Source organism: Gopherus flavomarginatus, chromosome 1, assembly GCF_025201925.1.
Source record: "Gopherus flavomarginatus isolate rGopFla2 chromosome 1, rGopFla2.mat.asm, whole genome shotgun sequence".
NCBI lineage: Eukaryota > Metazoa > Chordata > Testudines > Testudinidae > Gopherus > Gopherus flavomarginatus.
In genome coordinates, this window is record NC_066617.1 from 377,458,738 (window position 1) to 377,479,573 (window position 20,836).

Here is a 20,836-nt window from a genome sequence, read left to right on the forward strand (position 1 = left end):
CATCATTACCATATTACTTTAAAGGATTTTTCCAAGAATCATACACTCTAACTAGTTACAGGGGTACTTACTAACATTAAATTTATTTCAATGTTTAATATTAACAATAATATTAGCATCAAATCTATTAAAGGTAGCTTGTTATACCATGCCTTTTATGTAGGCAATTTGTTTGCTGACCAGGTATGTTATTTATTTGCAGCTTCTTTTGTGCTGGAGTTCTCACCTTTCTTTATCGGTTAGGTAATTTGCATCAACACAGGCTTGACTTTTGGATTCAAAGCCATCAGCAGAGCTCAGAGACTCTGTCTTAACACACAGGGATCTGAAAAAGAAAAAAACAGCCTATTGCGGCTCTTTTTGGAGCCCTAATAGGATTTTAATTCAGCAGCATGTTTTATTTGCATTTCTTTTACCCCTTTTTACAATATACACCGCACATGTCCAAGGGAAAATGCACATTCCTCCTATACTATAACTTTTTAAAAACATTAGCCATATCAATTTTACATAAGGTGTAACTGTTTCTTTTGTTCTTACAGAGTTTTCATGTATCCTTATCAAAGTGACAGTCTGATTCCACAGAGCCATTTTAAGGCTCTGTGTTTTTAACATTGCTTCTTTTTGTTTTGTGCACCTCATCTCTGCGGTTGCTTCAGAGGGTCACTGTTAATTTCTTATTCTTTCTGCTCTTATCTGCTATTGTTACAAAAAAAAACCAAACCAAACAAACAAACAGACTCCAGAATCTCTACCTATTCTCCTGATTTTGATTGCCCTATTGCAGCCATGACTTGGTCTTTATTTAAAACCATTTTAATTTTTGTAAAGAATGAAGTTACCCCTTAAGGGTTAAATGCTAAATCCCAAAGCCAAACAACACTAATTGCCTGTGTCTTGCAAAGAGGTCTGTCAGTTTTGCAACTTTGAATTAGAGTCAAATGAATTTGTAGTGGCATTAAAAACAAAAACAAAATCAATTTATCTTACCCCTACAAAACAGGAGTTTTACAAACCAGATGTGTTGGTTTAGATTCTTGGAACTTTACATATTTTCACAGACAAATAGATACACACACATTTTCTTTTCCTTAACATTTTTTTTACACTGCTTTGTTTTTGCATAGCTGTATATATATATAGATTATTTACAGGCTCTCTTCTGGAAAAGGGCCCATTTTCCCTTCAGAATGGCTGCAAAGAAACCAAGAATTCTCTCTCTTTAACATGGTCCTTTTTAACATTTTCCACAAAGTTTAACTGCTTAATTCTCTCCAGCCTTTGTAGAGTTAAGTTTTCACTCTCTTCCCTTAAATCACTTGTTTATGTCCCAAAATGACACCTTTATCACCTCCGATTTCACCATTTTAAGTATTGTTCCAGGGGTTCATGCCTGCACTTACTGTTTTTTTCACTCCTGATGCTATTTCCTTAGGGTTTTCAACCTGTTTCTTTATCTGTTGCTTGCCTGCTTGTCTGGGCCCGATCCTGCTTTTTTTTTTTTTCCAATGAACCGTTTGTGAGTGATATTGTAGTCATTTCACAATTTTGAAAGAAATGTTCAAGGAAAGGGACCAGGAAGGGTGAGGGCTAGTTGAGGAGCCCACCCTCCTTGCTGAATTGGTAGTGGAACACTAAAGAATCAGTTTTTGAGGCAGACAACAAAGGAGAACAGAACAAGGGGCTTTTTGGTCGTTTTTACAATGAGATGGGAGTATGAAGGGGGTTGGATCGATCCGGGGTTCGGAGAACGGGGTAAAGGGGAGCGCTCGGTCTGGTGGTGAGAGAGGAGGCTTTTAATAAAGCTTTTAACTTATTATTTGAATAATTGAGAGAGGCCAGTTTTGATTTTGTTCACCTACGATTTGCCTCTTCCCACCACTGCATGAAACAATTAACCTCTTCTTTAGCCAATTTAGTTTTAGGTTGGCCGAGTTTGTCCTTTAAGACGTCCACTCAGTCTTTGTTCCAAGATTTTAACAGTGGCCACTGAGTTTTGGGATCCCCCTGAGTTAGCCTAGACCATTTTCCTAGAAATTTACAGGAGTCTGGACCCTTTTTACAGGAGTCTGGACCCATCCTAAATACATAAAATGAGCCGGCGTTCATTTAGGGAACTGTCCCGACTTAGACGTCTGGTTACCCATACAGGAGGACTTCACACACCAATCACACAAGAAGGAAATTCGGGTTCGTCAGAGCGATGCCCAGTGCAACACCCAAAAGGAGCCCACAGACTACTGCCTCAATCGCCTTTGCTTTCACACCAGGGGTTTTACCCAAAGTGCGGTGCGGCTGCGATTGTGCAGATTCCACTCACTCAGACCGCGGGGACAGGAACCCCTCGGTCAGCCGATCCCCAGACAGAGATGGCACCCAGACTCAAACACTCCACAAGAGGACAGATAGACACAGAGACAGGACAGTCCTCAGTCCGGACAAAACACAGAAATAATTACCTGACCAGATTCCTGATGTCAGATCCCGGGATCCCTACCAGAACAGAGTGGAAACCAACAGGTTCGATGGCGTAGACCTCACTGTGGCTGTGCGCCTTTCTGCTCTAGTGGGGGAACCGGTTGGGCCAAATGCCCAGGTGCCGGCTGCCATGGTCATCCTACAAAAACAGTCAGGAATCACACAGCCCCAGTGAAGATGGTTGCCATCTCTGTGTAACCTCCAAATTGTCAAAGTTAGAATCAGGACTCACAATTTGTCAGACTACTCTGTTTTATTAGCGCAGCGCTCCGCCAATAACATTCAGAATGTGTGAGTGGCCATGCAAGGCCCAAACAGTCTTATTTATACATATAAAAGAGCGGGAATTAGACAAAGGGACAAAGAAAGCAAAACAGGAAAATTCACCTGGGGCACAGCATGCATATCCTATTTCCTTACTAACTGTTATCGATCTAAGGCTAATGCTTCACCAATTGCCCTTAAAAGGTGCAATTGTTCTATGTTAATGTCTGTATTCCTGACACCTGGTTGCAACATTCCAACAACTTTGCTTAAAGGTACAGACAACATTTCTTTAATCCTTTCTATTCTTACTATATAATTCATTCTACTTTCACACTACCTCTCTCCAGTCTGAACATAAGAACAGCCCTACTGGGTCAGACCAAAGATCCATCTAGCCCAGTATCTTGTTTCCAACAGTGACCAGTGCCAGTTGCTCCTGAGGGAATAGATAGAACAGGGAATCAGCAAGTGATCCAACCCCTATCACCCATTTCTGGCGACTGGCAAACAGAGATTAGAACCAGCATACCTGCCCATCCTGGGTAATAGCCATTGATGGATCTATCTTCTATGAATTTATTTAGTTCTTTTTTTAAACCCTGTTATGGTCTTGGTCTTCACAACATCCTCTGGCAAGGAGTTCTAAAGGTTGACTGTGCATTGTGTGAAGAAATACTTGCTTTGTTTTAAACCTGCTGCCTGTTAATTTGATTTGGTGACCCCTAGCTCTTTTGTTATGAGAAATAGTAAACAACACGTCCTTGTCTCCTTTCTCTACATCAGTCATGATTTCCTAGACCTCAGTCATATCTCCCCTTAGTCATCTCTTTTCCAAGCTGAAAAGTCTCCGTCATATTAACCTTTCCACATACAGAAGCCTTTTCACACCCTAATCATTTTTGTTGCCCTTTCTGAACCTTTTCCAATTCTAGTATATCTTTTTTGAGATGGGGCAACCACATCTGCATGCAGTATTCAAGATGTGAGTGTACCATACATTTATATAGAGGTAACATTATATTTTCTGTTCTTTTATCTATCCCTTTCTTATTTATTTCCAGCATTCTGTTCACTTTTCTGACTGCCTCTGAACTCGCACAGATTTGAGAGATCCTCTTGTAGCTCCTTGCAGTCTGTCTGGGTCTTCGCTAGATTTAGTAATTTTGTATCACGTCCACATTTTGCCACCTCACTGTTTGCCCCTTTTTCCAGATCATTTATATGTTGACTAGGACTGGTCCCAGAACAAACCCATGGGGAACACCACTATTAACCTCTCACCTTTCTGAAACCTGACCATTTATACCTGCCCTTTGTTCCGTATCTTTTAGCCAGTTACCAATCCATGACAGCACATTCTCTTTTATCCCGTGGCAGCTTATTTCTAGCTCATCTAGTCTCTGTGTTTTTAAAGGGCTGGACCAAAACTCCTCTCTCTGTTCCCTCTTCTTGGGAGCTTCCATTCCTTCCATGCCCACCCCTCTGTAGAGAAGCTGGAGAAATCTGGATTTTATATAAATGCAGTAACTCCCTTCTTCTCTCCCTGTGAGATCTCGTTAGGTACTGGTAGCCTTTAATGACCAACCTATTTATACACAGATGCCTCCTCCTCAGCCACTTGCCTCTGAGCACAAACCATGGGAGCAATGGGTACAGTAAAAGCCCAAAGACATAAGGATACAGATAGCCCATAAAATCAAAGGTGAGTTAATAGGGTTTCCGCTCATCACCCTTTTACCCCAACAATCTGTTTTTTGGCTTCTGTGTCTGGGTGACATTTAGGGTGGCCCGGTACCCAGTTCTCAGCCGGGAAGTCAGGACGAAAAGGGGATCTGGCAGTGTCCAGTTCCTGCAGGGCTGGGTGAGGCCCCAGGTCATTAACCCATGCTAGCCCCTGCTGATCTGAAGCCTTCTCCTTTCTGCAGGAATGCTCCATGACATGCTGCAGCAGCTTCCAACCCAGCCCCAGAGCAGAGGGAGCCCAGCTTGCCAGAAGCACCATGCAGAGAAATCAGGTGGGCTCTAGCCTGCCCTGAGTTTCATACCTGAGGTCTGCTCCTCACTCCCTAGCCCCACATGGAGCTCTTAACTGCAGCACAGCTTGACTGTGGAATGTGATGAGTTCTGTGAGACTCCCAGCCTCTGCCTTTGTTTATAAACAGAGACAGGGTGATTCAGATAACAAAAGGATTGTTCTAAATTGAATTAACCATCATTTGATGGGCAGAAAGCATTGCCAGGCACTCCAGTTAAAAGATTGGAAACAAAGGGTTGAATAAATGGTGATAATGGAGAGAGGTAAAGAGTGGTGTCCCCCAGGAGTTTGTATGGGGACCAGTCCTATTCAACATAGTCATAAATGATCTGGCAAAAGGGGTAAACAGTGAGGTAGGAAAATGTGCAGATGATACAAATTTACTCAAGATAGTTAAGTCCAAAGTTGCAAAGGGATTTCACAAGAATTCGTGACTGGACAACACAATGACAGATGAAATTCAGTACTGATAAACGCAAAGTAATGCATATGGGAAAATATAATCGCAACTATTCATACAAAATGATGGAGTCAAAATTAGTGTTACCCATCAAGAAAGAGATCTTGAAGTCATTGTTCAGAGTTCTCTGAAAACATCTACTCAAAGTGGAACAGCAGTCAAAAAAGCGAACAGAATGTTGCAATCACTAGGAGAGGGTTAAATAATAAAACAATAAGATATTAACATATCATATTGCCTCTATATAGATCCATAGTATGCCCATATCTTGAATACTGTGTGCAGATTTGGTCACCCCATCTCGAAAAAGATATAATGGAATTAGAAAGGGTTCGTAGAAGGGCAACATAAGACTTGGACTTTTCAGCTATGAAAACAGTCGACTAAGGGGTGATATGCTATAGGTATATAAAACCACGACTGGTGTTGAAAAATCAAAAAAGGAATTGTTATTTACTCACAGTTAGTAGCAAAGTAAGAATATACATTAAAATTTTAAACCTAACCAGTGTCCTTTAAGTGACTTGCCACAAGATGTCAGAACATGTTATTTTAGAGGTGAGTGGGTCTAATACTTATTTCTCTTTCTTTCTTTTATATAGGAATTAGATACAATGCTAATTGCTAAGTTATCTGCCAAAATCCAAGAGATTTCAAGAGCACAAGAAGCCCCTGGAATCATGTTCAAATTTCACCCACCCTAACAAAATCTGAAATGTCTCCCTTGTAGCTAAGGATGGGAGGAGGGAGGTGGAAATGATCCAGTGAGTGACAGGGGGAGGGGCAGAGAGGGGCAAGTGATAGGGGCAGACCAGGGGCATAGCCTTGGCCGAAGAGGTAGAATAAGGAGTCAGGTCTCGGAGGTCCAGTTACCAGCAATTAGAAAGGTGGCCGCCCAATGAATTGTACATAAATTGATTCCTCAGTTTGTCATGCTGACACAGCGCAGTAAGATCAGAAAATGACTTGATGTCTTTTTGACTGGTCAGTAAGCGATTCAAGGAAGAGAGCATAGCAAAACATCACCAGGCAGCTCTGCATGGAGCTCGCTCTGAGATCCAGATCACAAGAAGAAAACTTCAAGTCCCTTTATGAGTAAAGAGCTGGAGCACCCTGTCCCGGATCCCTTTGGTCCTTACCCCGTAGATGATGGGGTTTAACATGGGGGGAACCAGGAGGTACATGTTGGCCATGAGAATGTGGAAATGCAGGGGCACATTGTGGCCAAACCGGTGTGTGAGGAAGGAGAATAGAGCTGGGATGTAAAAGGCTAAGATGACACAGATGTGGGAGCCACAGGTCCCAAATGTCTTTAGCCTGGCGTCCTTTGTGGGGAGGTGGAAGATGGCCCAAAGGATATGGGTGTAGGACACAGCAATAAAAGACACATCCAATCCAATAACAGAGAATGTCAGAAAGAGCCCGTAGTAACTACTGACATGGATGTCGGTGCAGGACAGCTTCACCACGGCTATGTGCTCACAATATGATTGTGGGATAATATTAGTTGTACAATATGACCAACTTCTCGCTAGAAAAGGATAGGGCAGCACGAGCATGCCACTGCGCAGCACCACAGCCAGGCCGATCTTGGCCACCACAGGGTTTGTCAGGGTGGTGGAATGTCTCAAGGGATCACAGATGGCCATGTAACGATCAAAAGCCATGGCCACGAAGATCCCAGACTCCATCCCTGAGAAGCAGTGAATGAAGTACATCTGGGTGAGGCAGGCACTGAAATCGATCTCCCTGGAATTGAACCAGAAGATGCTCAGTGTTTTGGGCAGGATGGATGTGGACATGACCAGGTCGGTGACGGCCAGCATGCAGAGGAAATAGTACATGGGCCCATGGAGACTTGGCTCTCTCTTAATAATGAACAAGATGGTGAAATTCCCCAAGATGGCTGTGACATACATGGTGCAGAAGGGGATGGAGATCCAGATGTGGGCCGCCTCCAGGCCAGGAATGCCCAGCAGGATGAAGGTGGAGGGGTTGGTGAAGTCGGTTGTGTTGGAATCTGACATGGAGTAGGGGAGAAGGTGTTCAACTCTGAGGTAGAACGGTGTCTCCTTTATGCACTGTATGTTCCCCTGACTTCCTGTATATGAGCAGGGTCTAGGGTGATGGTCACAGTGAAAATGCCTGGAAGGAGAGATAATGTTAATTGGAGACTGTCATAACCTATTCCCAGATTTGGACCTTAGCGTCCAAAATATGGGGGTTAGCATGAAAACCTCCAAGCTTAGTTACCAGCTTGGACCTGGTAAAGCTGCCACCACCCAAAAAATTAGAGTGTTTTGGGGCACTCTGGTCCCCCCAAAAACCTTCCCTGGTGACCCCAAAGACCCAAATTCCTTGAGTCTCACAACAAAGGGAAATAAACCTTTTCCCTTCCCCTCTCCAGGTGTCCCTGTAGAGATACACAGAAGCAAGCTCCGTGAATCTAAACAGAGGGATTCCACCCTCCCCGTTTCCAGCCTTGGAAAACAGAAGTACCGAGAGCTAATCTCTCTTCCCCCCTCACGCAGAGGGAATGCAAAGTCAGGCTAGTAAATCTAACATACACAGATTTCCCCCTGACTTCTTCCTCCCACCAATTCACTGGTGAGCACAGACTCAATTCCCTGGAGTTCCCCACTAAAGAAAAACTCCAACAGGTCTTAAAAAGAAAGCTTTATGTAAAAAGAAAGAAAAATACATAAAAATGGTCTCTTTGTATTAAGATGACAAATACAGGGTCAATGGCTTAAAAGAAATATGAATAAACAGCCTTATCCAAAAAGAATACAATTCAAAGCACTCCAGCAACTACACACATGTAACTACAAAAAAAACAGACCTATCTTTTTGTACTTACAAATGGGAAACAGAAGATTAGAAAGCAGGAAATAGAGAAATCCTTCCCATAGCCGAGAGGGACAGATACAAGACAAAGGACTCAGACACAAACTTCCCTCTACCCAGATTTGAAAAAGTCTTGTTTCCTGATTGGTCCTCTGGTCAGGTGTTTCAGGTTACTTCTTTCCAGGTGAAAGAGACATTAACCCTTAGCTATCTGTTTATGACAGAGACACTAAATGTACTGCTGGAGGCTGTGGTAATGAGTGAAGCAGATTGTTCACTCTTCACACACTGAAAAATGACATTTTCACTCTTCAGATAAATGAATTATGAACAATTGACACCAATAAGGCCAATTCTATATTTTCTGGTGCTTCATGCAAGAATAATTCCTACATGTTGTGTTGTGAGAAACCTTAATAGGCAGCAGCAGGAAACACGAGAGTGGATGCCGGTTATCCATCACTGTTCCTTAATGCAATGAAAGCCAGGCTAGAGAGTCCATTCTATAGGGAGTTCCCCGTTCACTCGGTTGCTTAAAATCTAAGACTGGGGAAAAAAAAAAAAGATTTGAGAAAACATGTACCAGAGGTAGAAACTCAGGGAAAGACCTGGAAGTAATTGTGAGCAACTTAACAGAAACATCAGCTCATTCTCAGCAGTGACCAAAACAAAGACAATGTTCAGATGCCTCAGAATGGGATGGAGAATACCCTAGTATGGACATGCACTCAGTTTTGGTCACTCAGTCTCTATAAAGGATATAGCCGATAGAAAGGGGATTTCAGCGACAGGCAAGGAGAATGGGGGAGGCTGCCATCTGCAGACTGAAAAGTGTGGGACTGTTTAGTTTAGAAAAGAGTCAAAGAACGGGGATTATGATAGTGGAGAGGAAAATAAAGAATGGAACTGATTACATTCAAATGGACAAACATAGAACAGTTCCCAACCAGTAACATCTATGGAAACTTTGTGTATTATAAGGGCTAATTCCTCAAAGCTGAAGCAAATTATCAGCAAAACTGATTGGGAGGAAAACATCTGAGAGAAAAGTGAGAACTGGGTGTTCTTTGTTGGGAGAATTTATTAGATAGCTAAGAAGCAGAAACTCTGCAGTAAAGAGTGTGAACAGCTTTGGCTAAATACTCTGTTCAGTGGCAAAGTGAAGGCAGCAGTTGGAGGAGGATATAAATATCTAGACACAAACACATATAACTGGCTCTAAAATCTAGCGGAGAAAGGGAGAACAAAGCCTAATGGCTGGAAGATGAATCCAGATAAATAACAGCTGGAAATAAGGCCAGATTTTTAGCCATGAGGGTGTTTAACATTTGGAACAAACTGCAGAGGGAAGAGGTGAATTCTCCAACTCTGCATGTCTGTAGAGCCAGACTGGATGTTTTTCTGGAAGATCTGCTTGAGGACTTGTCTACATTTAAAATGCTGCAGTGGTTCTGCCTTAGCGCTCCGGTGTAGACACTGCTTACAGCAATGGCAGGGGTTCTCATGTCAGTGTAGGTAATCCACCTCGGCAAGAGGTGGTAGCTAAGTGGATAGAAAACTTCATCCATTGATCCCAACGCCAGCTATATCGGGGTGAGGTTGATATAGCTAAATCTCTCAGGGGTGTGCATTTTTTTGCAGTTTGTGTTGCAAAAAAAAAAAGGAAATGCAATTTATGGAGGTATAGGATGCAAGTCAAAACAGTACTGAGTCTAATTTTAGTTGCCAAAGTACAGGAAGGACATAGAGAATCGGAAAATGACCAGAGGTCATATGAGCGAATGCTGAAGGAACCGGATATGTTTAGCCTGGAAAAGAGGAGATTGAGGAGAATATGGCAGTGGTCTTTGGATACTTGAAAGGCTGCCATAAAAAAGATGGAGAACAGTTGGTCACCCTTGTCACATAGGGCAGGAGAAGAGGCCATGGGTTCAAACTACAGCAAAACAGATTTAGATAAAATCTCAGGATAAACTTCTTGTTAGAACAGAAAGCAAATGCAACAGATGCCTTGGGAAATCATGGAGACTCCTTTACTGCAGGTTTTCTAAAGGAAGTTGGACAGTCATCTGTCCTGAATGGCTTAGACACAACAAATCCTGCATCTTGGCAGGGGGGTAGATTCGCTAACCCTTGTGGTTCCTTCTCCCCCTGTGGCTCTAGGATTCTGCGATATAAAATCCAAGTATATAATAATAGGAGATATACCAATCTCCTAGAACTGGAAGGGACCTTAAAAGTTTGTTGAGTCCAGCCCCCTGCCTTCACTAGCAGAACCAAGTACTAATTTTTGCCTCTGATCTCTAAGTGGCCCCCTCAAGGATTAAATTCACAACCCTGGGGTTAGCAGTCCAATGCTCAAACCACTGAGCTACCCCGCCCCTGTTAGGCTTTAGTCAAACACAAGTTATTAGGCTCAACACAGGGGTAACTGGGTGAAATTTAATGCCCCACGTTATACAGGAATTCAGACTGGATGACCTAACAGTGCCTTCTGGCCTTATATCCTATGAAACTATCAATAAAGAAAGTGGGTCAGGCATTTATATTTACTCTGTCTTATAGCACGCGAGGAAGGGAACATTGAATTCCATTGAAAGTCTGAACAGATAACATTGAAAGTAAAAATTGTTTATATGATTGGCCTGTGGAACTTCTTACCACAGATGTTACTGGAACAAAGCATTTAGCTGAAGGAGAATCACAAATCTTTTGGCCATAGATGGTGTTGCTGGTGGCACCACCATTAATTAAGGCTGTGTGACCCCTTAACTTAGGAGACATCATTTTCAGTTGCTTATAAGTTTGCCAGACTTTAAGCATTTGGATTCAAATTTCACATGCTGGGTGTCTGCTTCCAGCTGAATTGGGTTTTTTGTGTGTGTTTCTGGCATAACATTTGAGCCGACTTCTCAAATGAAGCTAGGAGAAAAGATGAGGTGCCATTGTTGAAAAATTCTTACAATTATATACTCATAGACTTTAAGGTCAGAAGGGACCATTATGATCATCTAGTCTGACCTCCTGCACAATGCAGGCCACACAATCTCACTCATTCACTCCTGTAGCAAACCATTAGCCTATGTCTGAGTTATTGAAGTCCTCGAATCATGGTTTGAAGACTTCATGATGCAGAGAATCCTCCAGCAAGTGACCTATGCCCCATGCTGCAGAGGAAGGCGAAAAACCTCCAGGGCCTCTGCCAATCTGCCCTGGAGGAAAATTCCTTCCTGACCCCAAATATGGCGATCAGCTAAACCCTGAGCATGTGGGCAAGACTCACCAACCAGCACCCAGGAAAGAATTATCTGTAGTAACTCAGATCCCATCCCATCTAACATCCCATCACAGACCACTGGACATACTTACCTGCTGATAATCACATATCAATTGCCAAATGAATTGCCAAAATTAGTATCAGAGGGGTAGCCGTGTTAGTCTAGATCTGTAAAAGCAGCAAAGAGTCCTGTGGCACCTTATAGACTAACAGATGTTTTGGAGCATGAGCTTTCGTGGGTGAATACCCATTTTGTCAGATGCATGCCAAAATTAGGTTATTCCATCATACCATCCCCTCCATAAACTTATCAAGTTTAGTCTTAAAACCAGTTATGTCTTTTGCCCCCATTACTCTCCTTGGAAGGCTGTTCCAGAACTTCACTCCTCTAATGGTTAAAGCAGCAAAGAATCCTGTGGCACCTTACAGACTAACAGACATTTTGGAGCATGATACCCACTTCGTCAGATGCATGTAGTGGAAATAAGGAAAGAGATCAACAGAGCCAGACGTGTACCTAGAAGCCTCCTACTGCAAGACAAACCCAAGAAAGAAACCAACAGGACTCCACTGGCCATCATATACAGTTCCCAGCTAAAACCCCTCCAACACATCATCAGGGTTCTACAACCCATCCTGAACAATGATCCCACACTTTCACAGGCCTTGGGTGGCAGGCCAGTCCTCGCCCACAGACATCCTGCCAACCTGAAACATATTCTCACAAGTAACTGCACACTGCACCATAGTAATTTGCGTTCAGGAACCAATCCATGCAACAAACCTCGATGCCAACTCTGCCCACATATCTACACCAGCGACACCATCACAGGACCTAACCAGATCAGCCACACCATCACTGGTTCATTCACCTGCACATCCACCAATGTAATATATGCCATCATATGCCAGCAATGCCCCTCTGCTATGTACATTGGCCAAACTCGACAGTCTCTACGGAAAAGAATCAATGGACACAAAGCAGATATTAGGAATGACAATATACAAAAACCTGTAGGAGAGCACTTCAACCTCCCTGGCCACACTATAGCAGACCTTAAGGTGGCCATCCTGCAGCAAAAAAACTTCAGGACCAGACTTCAAAGAGAAACTGCTGAGTTTCAGTTTATCTGCAAATTTGACACCATCAGCTCAGGATTAAACAAAGACTATGAATGGCTTGTCAACTACAAAAACAGATTCTCCTCCCTTGATTTTCACACCTCAATTGCTAGAACAGGGCCTCATCCTCCCTGATTGAACTAACCTCATTATCTCTAGCTTGCTTACATATATATATACCTACCCCTGGAAATTTCCACTACATGCATCTAACGAACTGGGTATTCACCCATGAAAGCTCATGCTCCAAAACGTCTGTTAGTCTATAAGATGCCACAGGATTCTTTGCTGCTTTTACAGATCCAGACTAACACGGCTACCCCTCTGATACTTGACTCTAATGGTTAGAAACCTTCATCTAATTTCAAGTCTAAACTTCCTAGTGTCCAGTTTATATCCATTTGTTACTGTGCCCACATTGATACTAAGCTTAAATAATTCCTCTCCCTCCTAATATTTATCCCCCGATATATTTATAAAGAGTGATCATATCCCCCCTCAGCCTTCTTTTGGTTAGGCTAAACAAGCCAAGCTTTTTGAGTCTCCTTTCATAAGACAGGTTTTGAATTCCTCGGATCATCCTAGCAGCCCTTCTCTGTACCTGTTCCAGTTTGAATTCATCCTTCTTAAACAATTGTTTGAGTGAGGATCCCAAGCAGCTCCATGGAGATAAAAGTCAGGTAATAGGCCCCGCTCCCCTGTTAACAGCCAGAGCCCTGAATTGCAAGAGGAGGAGATGACAGTCTCTCTGCATTAACACCCAGCTGGCTCCTGAGATTTAAAGTCAGTTCCTACTCCAAGGGGAGACTTGTTTCATTGTGGCCTGGAAAAACTACGGGCCACGGCCCCACTGTAACACTGAAATCCAGCGACCTTGGGGCTGGAGGCCATCAGCCTGAGAGGGCCCAGAAAAGAGGGACATTTTAACCCATGATACTGAAGCAAACTCGTCCCCTGTGGCCAGGGCCCTTGTATGTTTAATGTCTGTGCAGAGGAAAAAGGACCACAGAATCATTCTCTGTCCCATCATGCCCACAATGTACTGAGTTTGTTGAGCAGCTGAACTCCACAGCAAGAGAAGGGTACCTGTTAATTCTGAGATGGAAGCATCTTCCCTGGGAATCCTCCTCAGGTAGCCGTGTCCCTCACTTCTCTCACCCCAGCATCTGCAGCAGCATCCTACACTAAGAGCCATTTATAATATAGCTTTGTGCAATCCCAGGGAGGGGTTGCTCAGCCTCTAGTGGATAAGAGAGCATCTCAATGTAAACAGGTTGGATATCTGCGCTCTTTATCCAGCTTTAGGAGTAAACAGTTATTACGGTTCTTTCCCAAAGGGAGATGAGAACTCTGGGGCTCTGTGCTGAGTCAGAGAGGAATTGGTTGCTCTGTGCATTTGTGTATATTTACAAATTATAGTTGATATATAGCAAAACTAGGGCTAATGCTTAAAAGTCCATAGGGTCTGATACCCTGTAAATTCCTAGACAGGATGGGAAGAAACTAGACAGACAGATCTATAGAAAGATGTCTGAGGGAAGACACAGGTACGTTCTGCAGGCACATGGTGCTGTTGCTAAGGGATCAGAGATCATACTGTGCATCACCTCTCATTGAAGGATGTTCAAAACACCTAGCAAAGAAAAGTCATTATGACCACAGCCCCATTAAATAAATAGGTACATTGAGGCACAGGGAGACTTTATTTAGTCAAGATCTTACAGAGATTGGGTGGTAAGATGACAGACCCCACCCAGGCATCCTGACTTCCCTGCCGTAAGCATGATCTCTCCTTATCACCAAGAGGGAAATGGACTCCAGCTCTGGCAGGGGCTGCTCATTGGGTGGGATGCAGAGGAAAATCTGGAAGAGGGATCCTGAGTCTTCGCCATCCTCTTAAGGTGAATCTGAGGTTTTCAGAACTAGCTGGGATTTGTGAGCTCCCCGCTCCTTTGAGGTGTGAACCCCGGGACTCCACTTTCGTTTCCGCTCAGAAACCTGCCAACACGTGTGACACATTGTACCTTGTGGGGACACCCTGTACACTCATATTCATCCTCATCTGATTGCAAAGTTTGTGATGTGGGATGTCTGTGACACTGTAAGGTGATGACACTCTCAAGTGTCAGGTTTCAGAGTAGCAGCCGTGTTAGTCTGTATCAGCACAAAGAAAGAGTCCTTGTGGCACCTGAGAGACTAACACATTTATTTGCATATAAGTTTTTGTGGGCTAAAATCCACTTCATCAGATGCATGGAGTGGAAAATACAGTAGGAAGATATATATATATATATATATATATATATATATACACACACACACACACACAAAGAACATGAAACAATGAGTGTTGCCATACCCACTAGAACGAGAGTGATCAGTTAAGATGGGCTATTATCAGCACCCATTTTTTCATGTCCTCTGTATATATATATTTTTTCCTACTGTATTGTCCCTGGAAAGATCATGGAGCAAGTCCTCAAGGAAACCATTCTGAAACACTTGGAGGAGAGGAACGTGATCATAGACTCATAGACTCATAGGTCAGAAGGGACCAATCTGATCATCTAGTCTGACCTCCTGCACAAGGCAGGCCACAGAACCCCACCCATCCAATTTTATAACAACCCCTATCCCAGGACCGAGTTATTGAAATCCTCAAAAATGGTTTGAAGACCTCAAGCTGCAGAGAAACCACCAGCAAGCGACTCGTGCCTCACGCTGCAGGGGAAGGCAAAAAACCTCCAGGGCACCTGCCAATCCGCCCTGGAGGAAAATTCCTTCCCGACCCCAAATATGGCGATCAGCTAAACCCTGAGCATGTGGGCAAGAGTCACCAGCTAGCACCCAAGAAGGAATTCTCAGCAGTAACTCAGTACCCATCGCATCCAACATGTCCCCGCAGACCATTGAGCAGACCTGTCTGGTGGTAATTCAAGATCAATTGCCCAAATTAACGATCCTATCATAACATCCCCTCCATATACTTATCAAGCTTTGTCTTAAAGCCAGGAAAGTCTTTTGCCCCTACTACTTCCCTCGGAAGGCTATTCCAGAATTTCACTCCCCTAATGGTCAGAAACCTTCGTCTAATTTCAAGTCTAAACTTCCTAATATCCAGTTTATACCCATTCGTCCTCGTGTCTACATTAGCACTAAACTTAAATAATTCCTCTCCCTCCCTAACGTTAACCCCCTTGATATATTTATATAGAGCGAGCATATCCCCCCTCAGCCTTCTTTTGGCCAGGCTAAACAAGCCAAGCTCTTTGAGTCTCCTTTCATAAGGCAGTTTTTCCATTCCTCGGATCATCCTTGTAGCCCGTCTCTGAACCTGTTCCAGTTTGAATTCATCCTTCTTGAACATGGGACACCAGAACTGCACACAGTATTCCAGATGGGGTCTCACCAACGCCTTATATAACGGTACTAACACATCCTTATCCTTGCAGGAAATACCCCGCCTGATGCATCCCAAAATCGCATTTGCTTTTTTAACAGCCGTATCACATTGGCGACTCATAGTCATCCTGCTATCAACCAGTACCCCAAGGTCCTTCTCCTCCTCCATCGCTTCCAACTGATGCGCCCCCAACGTATATCCAAAATTCTTATTATTAATTCCTAAATGCATGACCTTGCACTTTTCACTATTGTATTTCATCCTATTTCTATTACTCCAGTTTACAAGGTGGTTCAGATCTTCCTGAATAGTATCCCTGTCCTTCTCCATGTTAGCAATACCCCCCAGCTTTGTGTCATCCGCAAACTTTATTAGCACATTCCCGCTCTTTGTGCCAAGGTCAGTAATAAAAAGGTTAAATAAGATAGGTCCCAAAACCGATCCTTGAGGGACTCCACTGGTGACCTCCTTCCAGCCCGACAGTTCACCTTTCAATACGACCCTCTGGAATCTCCCCTTTAACCAGTTCCTTATCCACCTTACAACTTTCATATTCACTCCCAGCTTTTCCAATTTAACTAACAGCTTCGCGTGCGGAACCGTGTCGAACGCCTTACTGAAATCTAGGTAAATTATATCTACCGCATTTCCTTTATCTAAGTAATCCTTCACCTTCTCAAAGAAGGAGATCAGATTGGTTTGGCACAATCTACCTTTAGTAAATCCGTGTTGCAATTCGTCACAATTACCATTGACCTCTATGTCCTTAACTACTTTTTCCCTTAAAATTTTTTCCAAGACCTTACATACTACAGACGTCAAGCTAACAGGCCTATAATTACCCGGATCACTCTTATTCAACAGGAACAGTCAACGTGGATTCACCAAGGGCAAGTCATGCAAGCAGCTGGGTTTGGTGAGAAAGGCCAGCAGATAATTGCAAGCATTTTATACATTTCAGGACTTGGGACAGTGGACATCTTTATTTGCATGCAACTCAGGTTTTGTCTACACTAGTACTTTTGTCAGTCGGGGTGTAACACCTCCCCCCTTCCCATGACTGACGAAATAGCAAGTGAGGACAGCGGTATGTCAGTGGGACACACTCATGGGGGGTGTTTTAGTTATGGCAGCAGGAGAGCTCTCTCCCATCGGTGTAGAGCGACTACATGGAAGACATTTCAGCAGCACAGCCGGTAGAGCGGACATAGCCTCAGTTACCTGTTTATCACACAGTTTTGCAAAAGTTTGAAGAGCTTTGCATACCGCAAAGTAGCAAAACATTTGAAGGGTAAAATTTTCACTTTATTAGAGAAAAGTAAGGCGAGTCTTTTGAAGAATTTCTAAGTGATGTAATCGGGGAACCACTCCTTCTCCTGTGGGGAATTTTCCTGGTTTATACACTACCCTGGTGGAATGGGCTAGCGAAAGGATCTGAGTCCTAGCTCCTTCTCCCTTTTCCCAGAGGCCTGCCTGACCTCCAGAGCTCCCCTTCCACTCTCCTGTGTGGCAGAGTCCTCATAACCCCAACACAGCTGGGCCCAGGATTCCTGGAGGGCTCAATCCCCAATCTTGTCGTGGTCACTGAGGTCAGGCGCTAGGGTGTCCCTGCTCTGGGGTGCTCTCTCCGCTCTGAGACACTGATCCTCGCATAGAGTTCAAGCAAACAGAATTTATTAAAAAGCAAGCAATTTTAAATAAAAGGACAAAATGGGAAAAGTTATAGGAAAATGTTCACAGTTTCTGCCTCACACATCCCAGGCCTCCTGCCCAGTCCTGGCTGTGCTGCAGGGATGCCACAAGTCAGACATGGTCTGGCAGTGGCCATACGCCCTCAGGTTCTAGGTAGCAGGACTCTTTTTCCCAGTGTTGACCCTCTCATTGGTGTTAAAATCCCCCTCTAAATCTGGTGAGCTGGGGCATCTTTCTGTGTTGGGTCCTCTGCCTACGGTCCTGTCTCTTTCTGCCCAGCTGCTCAGTTCACCCGGCTCTGAACTGCTCCAGCTTCAGCTCCACTCTGCCTCAGCACTGCTGCTGCTCCTTTGCCTCCACTGCAGCTCCCTGGCCTGCTCCTCTGGACTCTCTGGTTCTGGTTGCTGCAGCTCCGCTCCCAGCATCGCTCTGGCCCAGGCAGCCCAACTCACACTGTGGATGGGAGCCCTGGCCTCTTGTTCCCCTCATTAGCCTGCAATCCGGCTGACCTAGAGTTTGCTTGGTTACCTTTAAGCTGGACCCCACGAAGCTATTCTTGGTGCTAAATTCCTGCAGTTGCTCTTTAAAATCTAGCAACAGCCTGAGTTCCACGTGTATTTTCTTTCTTCTTCTTTTTAATAAAATTTACCTTTTTTAAAGAACGTGATTGGATTTCTGTGTCTTAAGATGTTTGTGCACGTTTCTTAGTTAGCTAGTAGCAAGAGCTGATTTCTTTTCCTTTCTCAGCTCTTCCCCAGCGGGAGTGAAAGGGATTGAGGGTCCCGCAGGAAGGAATTCCCAAGTTCTTCATTTCAATTTTTCAGTTTGCCAGGTTGCTCTTTACCACTAGGCTGCACTTCACCTCCTCCCCAACCCCTCCGCCTTTTCGCCACCTGTCCACACTTCGACTCCCTCACTGTGTTAAAAGTTAAAAGTTACAATTTCTACAGACACTTCCAAAAGAGAAAGCCATTGAAAACAGAACAAAAGAAGAAACAAACGGAAAACAAAGTAAAAACTTTATACAAATCCAGTAAATTAATTATTTTAACCCTTCAGGAATGCAACAGCTGGAATTATTCCTAACTTTCTTGAAGATATGGTTGCCAAGAGACAGAAATGCACATGCTGCTTCTAATCCTAACCACTAACTAATATTTAGAACATGGGCTTTCCTTACTTCCATGGAGCAGAGTTTTAAATTAAAGCTGTATATCAAGTCATGCAAAATTCCTTGTTACTAAATTTATACAAGAAATTTGGCAAATGATAATATGATTTTATCAGTTTTTATTAAAAGTTTTACATAAGTAAATAACTTGTTTACATGTTTAACCTTTTTTATTTTTTGTTGTTGTTTGCCTTGTTGTGTACAGTTATAAATTGAATTCCGGCACAATTTGTTTTTCATTGTAAGATTGTCTGATTTGTCCTGTGTGTTGTCCTGTGTTGTATTTTGTGTGACACACGACTACTTTTTATTATTTCTATTTTGTTCCAACAAAATTAAAGTTTAATTCTTTGAAAAAATATATCTGTGGTACCACACAATTGTATTCTCATGGTTGGGATATAATCACAGTATTAATAATATGATTGTTTTGTTTGTGTCTGCAGTTAGGGTTATTGGAGAGGTAGTGGCATCTTACACATGTGTTGTGTTCCTGGGTAACTCTGCTCAAATGGATAAGGCCAGAGAGCTGTGTCGGTTTCCCATGAAGAAAACTTAGCTCTCATGATGGGATGTAGAAGAAACACACCTCTGTAAAAAAGCACCTAAGGACATGTGAAATGCTCATGTGACCCTGGACTCTTTCTTGGGTCAGTGATGTACCAGGGACCTGGGCTGTGGGCTTTGTTTGGGACAGTACAATTCCATGCACAGGGCAGAGGATATGAAACGACCCCAGAGACATCTCCATCTTGTCTTCTTTTCCTGCTTCATTTCTCTGGTCTGGATTTCTGTCAAGGAAGCTCTCAAACAGGAGACCTCAGGAGGACTGATGACCCCCAGGCTGTTTGGATGACTCCAGATAAACTTTTGGAAGCTAGCAGTTTATTCCAGCACTGCTAACTGAAAAATCACTTGGATATATCTGATATATTAACCATAAGAATATAAGAAGGGCCATACTGGGTCTGTCCAAAGGTCCATCTAGCCCATTATCTAGTCTTCTGATAGTAGCCAGTTCCAGGTGCCCCAGAGGGAATAATCAGAACAGAGAATCATTAAGTGATCCATCACTCATTCCCAGATACTGGCAAACAGACGCTAGAGACACAATCCCTGACTAATAGCCATTGATGGATCTATTCTCCATGAATTTAACTAACTCTTTTTTGAACCCTGTTATGGTCTTGGCCTTCACAACATCCTCTGGCAAGGAGTTCCACAGATGACTGTGTGTTGTGTGAAGAAATATCTTCTTTTATTTCTTTTAAACCTGCTTCCTATTAATTTTTTTTGATGACTCATAGTTCTTATGTTTTGAGAAGTAGTAAACAACATTTCCTTATCTACTTGCTCTATACCAGTCATGATTTTATAGACCTCAATCACATCTCCCCTTAGCCATCTCTTTTACAAGCTGAAAAGTCAAAATTTTATTAATCTCTCCTGATATGGAAGCTGTTCCACACCCCTAATTATTTTTATTTCCCTTTTCTGAACCGCTTCCAATTCCAATATATCTTTTTTGAGATGGGGCGACCACATCTGCACATGATACTCAAGATGTGGTTGTACCATAGATTTATATAGAGTCAATATGATTATTTCTGCCCTATTGTCTGTCCCAGAGGTAGTCAACCTATGACACGAGTGCAGAAGGCGACACACGAGCTGATTTTCGGTGGCACTCACACTGCCTGGGTTCTGGCCACCAGTCCAGGGGACTCTGAATTTTAATTTAATTTTAAATGAATCTTCTTAAACATTTTAGAAACCTTATTTACTTTACATACAACAATAGTTTGATTATATGTTATAGACATAGAAAGAGACCTTCTAAAAACATTAATATGTATGACTGGCACATGAAACCTTAAATGACAGTGAATAAACGAAGACTCGGAACATCACTGCTGAAAGGTTGCTGACCCCTAGTCTATCTCTTTCTTAATTATTACAAACATTCTGTTCACTTTTCTGACTGTTGCTTCACATTGTATGGATGTTTTCAGAAACCTATCCCCGATGTCTCCTGAGGTCCATCTCCCTGCTCTTCCTCTTCCACCAAGGCAGAAGGATAAGCC

The 20,836-nt window shown here is 43.1% G+C and overlaps 1 protein-coding gene across 1 annotated transcript; it reads right to left on the reverse strand.

The window, feature by feature from the left end:
- Positions 1-6,319: 6,319 nt before the first annotated feature.
- Positions 6,320-7,369, reverse strand: LOC127036131 (olfactory receptor 52R1-like). Its single transcript, XM_050926767.1, has one exon. The coding sequence runs from the start codon at positions 7,265-7,267 to the stop codon at positions 6,320-6,322; it is 948 nt and encodes a 315-aa protein (XP_050782724.1). The 5' UTR covers positions 7,268-7,369.
- Positions 7,370-20,836: the final 13,467 nt, after the last annotated feature.